General features: G+C 67.9%; 1 protein-coding gene across 1 annotated transcript in view; it reads left to right on the top strand.

Annotated features, from left to right (window-relative positions):
* The window catches only part of CLPTM1L (CLPTM1 like), a 14,449-nt gene that overhangs the window by 8,890 nt on the left and 4,180 nt on the right, over positions 1–1,379 (top strand). Inside the window, exons 8-9 of the mRNA XM_011373916.2 lie at positions 2–67; positions 755–820. Coding sequence (XP_011372218.1) covers positions 2–67; positions 755–820 — 132 coding nt within the window. The remainder of the gene's footprint in view (position 1; positions 68–754; positions 821–1,379) is intronic.

Genomic DNA, 1,379 nt, shown 5'->3' with positions numbered 1-1,379 from the left:
GTTCCTGCTGGACGAGCAGACGAGCCTTCTGGTGCTGGTCCCGGCAGGCGTGGGGGCCGCCATTGAGGTGAGCTGTGGTCTGAGCTGCCACGTGCGGTGGTCCTTTGGCCTGAGTGCTCAGGACAGTCGGTGCCAAGGAATGACACTGGCCATTGCCACGGGCCGGCAGGGGTGCGGCTGCAGCAAGTCCTCAGCCAGAGCAGGAGCCCAGAAAGTGACCTCTGGTGGCCCTGCAGTTCTTATGGAAGGGCACTGGGTCGTCGCACCCATCACAACGTGTGCTGACATGCACCCTGACGCCGCGTGCGGGTTGGGGCTTAGGAGTCAGGGAGGTGGCTTGCACAGTGGCACCCCACGGCGCACGCACCATCTGGCTAGCGTGCGCGGTCCATGCCGTGAGGGAGGGCCGCCATCCGCAGCGGGGAGACCGGAGACCGCCCCCCAAGGCTGTGCTCGCCCTGCCCCCGCGAAGCAACCAGAGGAGGCATGGGGGGGCGGCGGGAGTGCCCAGGGATTTTGGAGGCCGGCAGGGGCAGGAAAGGGACTCGGCCCAGAGCAGGACGCCGGGCTGAGGGCCGCTCGTTGCTGGGAGAGGAGGCGGTGGCGTCTGCGTCCACGTGGGGCCGGCCGCAGGGCCTGTGCCGGAGCCATAAGGGGCAGCCGGGAACCAGCGGGCAGCTGGGCCGGGCAGCGCGCCCCGAGCAGGTGGGGTTCCTTGCTGTTGAAACCTCAGGTGTCATTTCTGTTTCTTCAGCTGTGGAAAGTGAAAAAGGCTCTCAAGATGAGTGTCGTCTGGAGAGGCCTGAGGCCCGAGTGTCAGGTGAGTCTCTGCCGAGCCCCCGGGCAGTGCTGCCCCCCCCCCCCCCCGTCGGGCCCCACGTCTCCACGTCCCGTCGCAGGCCCCAGCACGTGTGCCGGCACTCTGTGGCTGCACCCGATGCAGTGTGGAAGCCTGTGCAGCAAGTGGCTGTCGTTGATGACATCACTGCTGTCCGGCACATGGGGCAGCGCCCTCGTGGTCACGGCTAGTTCTGGGCTCGCACGGGGACCCAGGTCACAGACTCAGCGGTGTCTGCACCGAAGGCAGGCGACCCTGTCCCGGCCGAAGGGACGCGGTCCAATGGGCGTCTGCGGTAGCTGCCCAAATGCCAGCCACGGCCTGGACGCGTCCAGCTCCTGGAGCTTCCTGTGCAGGTCGGGGCTGGCGGGGAGCGGCATGTGTGGTGCCAGGCGTGGGGCTCGCTCCACTCTGCAGCAGGCTTCAGCTGGGGGACCCTCAGGGCACAGGACGCTCCCGTTGTCCCGGTGGGTCAAGGACAAGAGCTCGGCCGATGGGGCTCAGCGCTGTTTCCAAAGCCGCCCGCGGACCCTGCCTTGCT

The sequence above is a fragment of the Pteropus vampyrus genome, unplaced genomic scaffold, assembly GCF_000151845.1.
Source record: "Pteropus vampyrus isolate Shadow unplaced genomic scaffold, Pvam_2.0 Scaffold235, whole genome shotgun sequence".
NCBI lineage: Eukaryota > Metazoa > Chordata > Mammalia > Chiroptera > Pteropodidae > Pteropus > Pteropus vampyrus.
The sequence above is the reverse complement of the archived record's forward strand: the minus strand, read 5'-3'. Positions and strand labels throughout refer to the sequence as shown.